Raw genomic sequence first — 2,497 nt, 5'->3', positions numbered from 1 at the left:
AATATATGAAAATTCACTTCACTTGTTTTGTTCTACTTTCTATGTAAAACTCCATGCCCTGCCCGGCTGGTGTTGCTCAGTGGTTGAGTGTCGACCTGTGAACCAAGAGATCGCGGTTCGATTGGTGGCTAGGGCACCTGCCAGGGTTTGGGGCTCGATCCCCAGTGGGGGGCGTGCAGGAGGCAGCCGATCAGTGATTCTCTCTCATCATTGATGTTTCTCTCTCTCCCTCTCCCTTCCTCTCTGAAAGCAATAAAAATATATTAAAAAAAAATTCCACGCCCTGTGGCTCCCATTATATTCAATGGGCCAGTGCTGCTCTAGGCACCCCAGGCCGTGGTGCCAGTGTGGGTGCTGAGTGAGGGCTCCCCTCCTCGACACGGCCCCTCCCCCCACTATGCACTTACTGGCTGCCTTAATGGGGTTACCTTTTTGGTCCTACACACAGGAGCATTTTGGGGTCTGTGTGTGAGTCCTCCGTGAGCTTGGGATTCTCGATAAAACCCCTCCCTCTTCCCCATCAATCCTCCAAATATTTGAATTTAAGGATCCGCCCTCCCTGACCCCAGTCACGACTCACCACCCCTGTTTCCTTAACGACTCCTCCCGCAGCCGGCTTTGGAGTTGGGTCCCTTGTCACTGGAGGGAGTGAAAGGGCTTGGGCTTTGGGGTCCCAACAGGGCTGCTCCCACGGTTGACCCTGACTCCCAGCGCTCTCTCTGAACTTGAACTTCCTCAACTGCCCCCTCCACGGCTGACGTGAGGAGCGAAGTCCCTCTCCTGTCCCCACCTCTAACGTGCAGCTATCACGGTGGTGCCGGATGGAGGGACCCAGAGGTGGTAGGGACCCCGGAGGTGACCCCGGGGGTGACCTTGTTGGGTTTCTCCCCACCCCTGGCCGCGCCAGGAGCCAGCGAGGCCCAGACATGAGGACAGGGGCTGTTTTCAGAAACCCTTCTGCAGGGTGAGCTCTTTACTGAGGTGATGAAGAAGTCTAGTGGTCAGGCATCATGACGAGGCGGGGGACCTTCGCCGTGGTCAGATAGGGGGACAGGGCGGAGCTGGCGTAACTCATGCTGTTGGGGCCAGTGGTGGGCGTGTTGATAGGGCTGGCGTCGGAGGGCGGGGAGAGGGTGGTCAGCACCACGCCCCCCTCATTCAGGGAGCGCTTGTAGGGGACCGGGGCGTCATCGCGGAGGTCCTGGAAGGCCAGGTAGGCCTGGAATATCTGTGGGCAGAGAAGGGGCGCGGAAGGCTGGCGTGGCTGGGCCGGAGAAAGAGGGCCGGGGCCGGGGCCTGGCCTGGGAGGGAGACGCAGGGCGCGGCAGTGCCCACTGCTCACTAGCCACCCAGCTCAGCCGCCACCCACACAAGGCCTCAGGCCGGCCCGCGGCTGCTCTCCGATTTGCCTGGGAGCCAGGGAAGGGGCCAGCGGAGGCCCAGGGAGCTGCGGGAGCGGGAGGACAGTCCAGCCCTCCCACCCTGCCCTGCAGGGGGTGCCCGTGAGGGGCTCATCCTCACCCAGATGGGGACAGAGAAGAAAGCGAAGGCGATGGAGGCCTTGGCGCTGCCGTTCCCCAGGAGGAACTGTTGGGGCGGCGAACGGTGCCACTGGTTGGCCAGGAAGCAGAAACCCAGGAACCAGGTGCCTGCCCAGAGGACTGGGGGCGCAGGAGAGAAGAAAGGGGGGGAGAGGTTCAGGAAGGGCTGCTGGGCCTGGAAAGGGCCTCTCCCTCCAGCCTCTGTAAGATGTGCTGCTGGGGTGGAGCTGCACTGCCCACGGCCACAGGTGGCTGTTTACATTTCAATCAATTCAAATAAAATTCAAAATAATTCAGCTTCACCCCGGCCAGTGTGGCTCAGTGGTTTGAGCATCGACCCACGAACCAGAGGTCTCGGTTCAATTCCAGGTCAAGGGCCAGGTTTTGGGCTTGATCCCCAGTAGGGGGCATGCAGGGGGCTTCCGCGCCCCTTCTCTGCCCACAGATATTCTCATCATTGATGTTTCTATCTCTCTCCCTCTCCCCTCTTCTCTGAAATCAATAAAAACATATTTTTTAAAAATATATATTTTATTGATTTTTTACAGAGAGGACGGGAGAGGGATAGAGAGTTAGAAACATCGATGAGAGAGAAACATCCATCAGCTGCCTCCTGCATACCCCCTACTGGGGATGTGCCCGCAACCAAGGTCCATGCCCTTGACCAGAATCGAACCCGGGACCCTTCAATCTGCAGGCCGATGCTCTATCCACTGAGCCAAACCGGTCAGGGCAATAAAAACATATTTTAAAAAAATTCAGCCCCAGGGTCCCACTTCAAGAGCCGGCGGCTCCTGTATGGGAAGCGCAGGTACCAAACGTCCCCCCCTCACAGGAGGTTCTCTCGGAGGGCATGGACTCGGTGCCCACCGAGGGCCCTCCCGGCCCTGCGATGCTGGGACTGGCCCTGAGCAGAGGGGGAGGGAGGGGAGTGGGAGGAGGGGGGCAGGGAGGGG

General features: G+C 59.1%; 1 protein-coding gene across 1 annotated transcript in view; it reads right to left on the bottom strand.

Moving 5' to 3' along the window:
* Window positions 1-968: 968 nt before the first annotated feature.
* The window catches only part of SYNGR4 (synaptogyrin 4), a 4,449-nt gene continuing 2,920 nt past the window's right edge, over window positions 969-2,497 (bottom strand). The window contains exons 3-4 of the mRNA XM_006769975.1: window positions 1,522-1,664; window positions 969-1,228 (exon numbers count right to left, since the gene is read on the bottom strand). Of these exons, the coding sequence (XP_006770038.1) occupies window positions 995-1,228; window positions 1,522-1,664 (377 nt within the window). The 3' untranslated portion in view covers window positions 969-994. The remainder of the gene's footprint in view (window positions 1,229-1,521; window positions 1,665-2,497) is intronic.

This window comes from Myotis davidii, unplaced genomic scaffold, assembly GCF_000327345.1.
Source record: "Myotis davidii unplaced genomic scaffold, ASM32734v1 scaffold464, whole genome shotgun sequence".
NCBI classification, from domain to species: Eukaryota; Metazoa; Chordata; class Mammalia; order Chiroptera; family Vespertilionidae; genus Myotis; species Myotis davidii.
The sequence above is the reverse complement of the archived record's forward strand: the minus strand, read 5'-3'. Positions and strand labels throughout refer to the sequence as shown.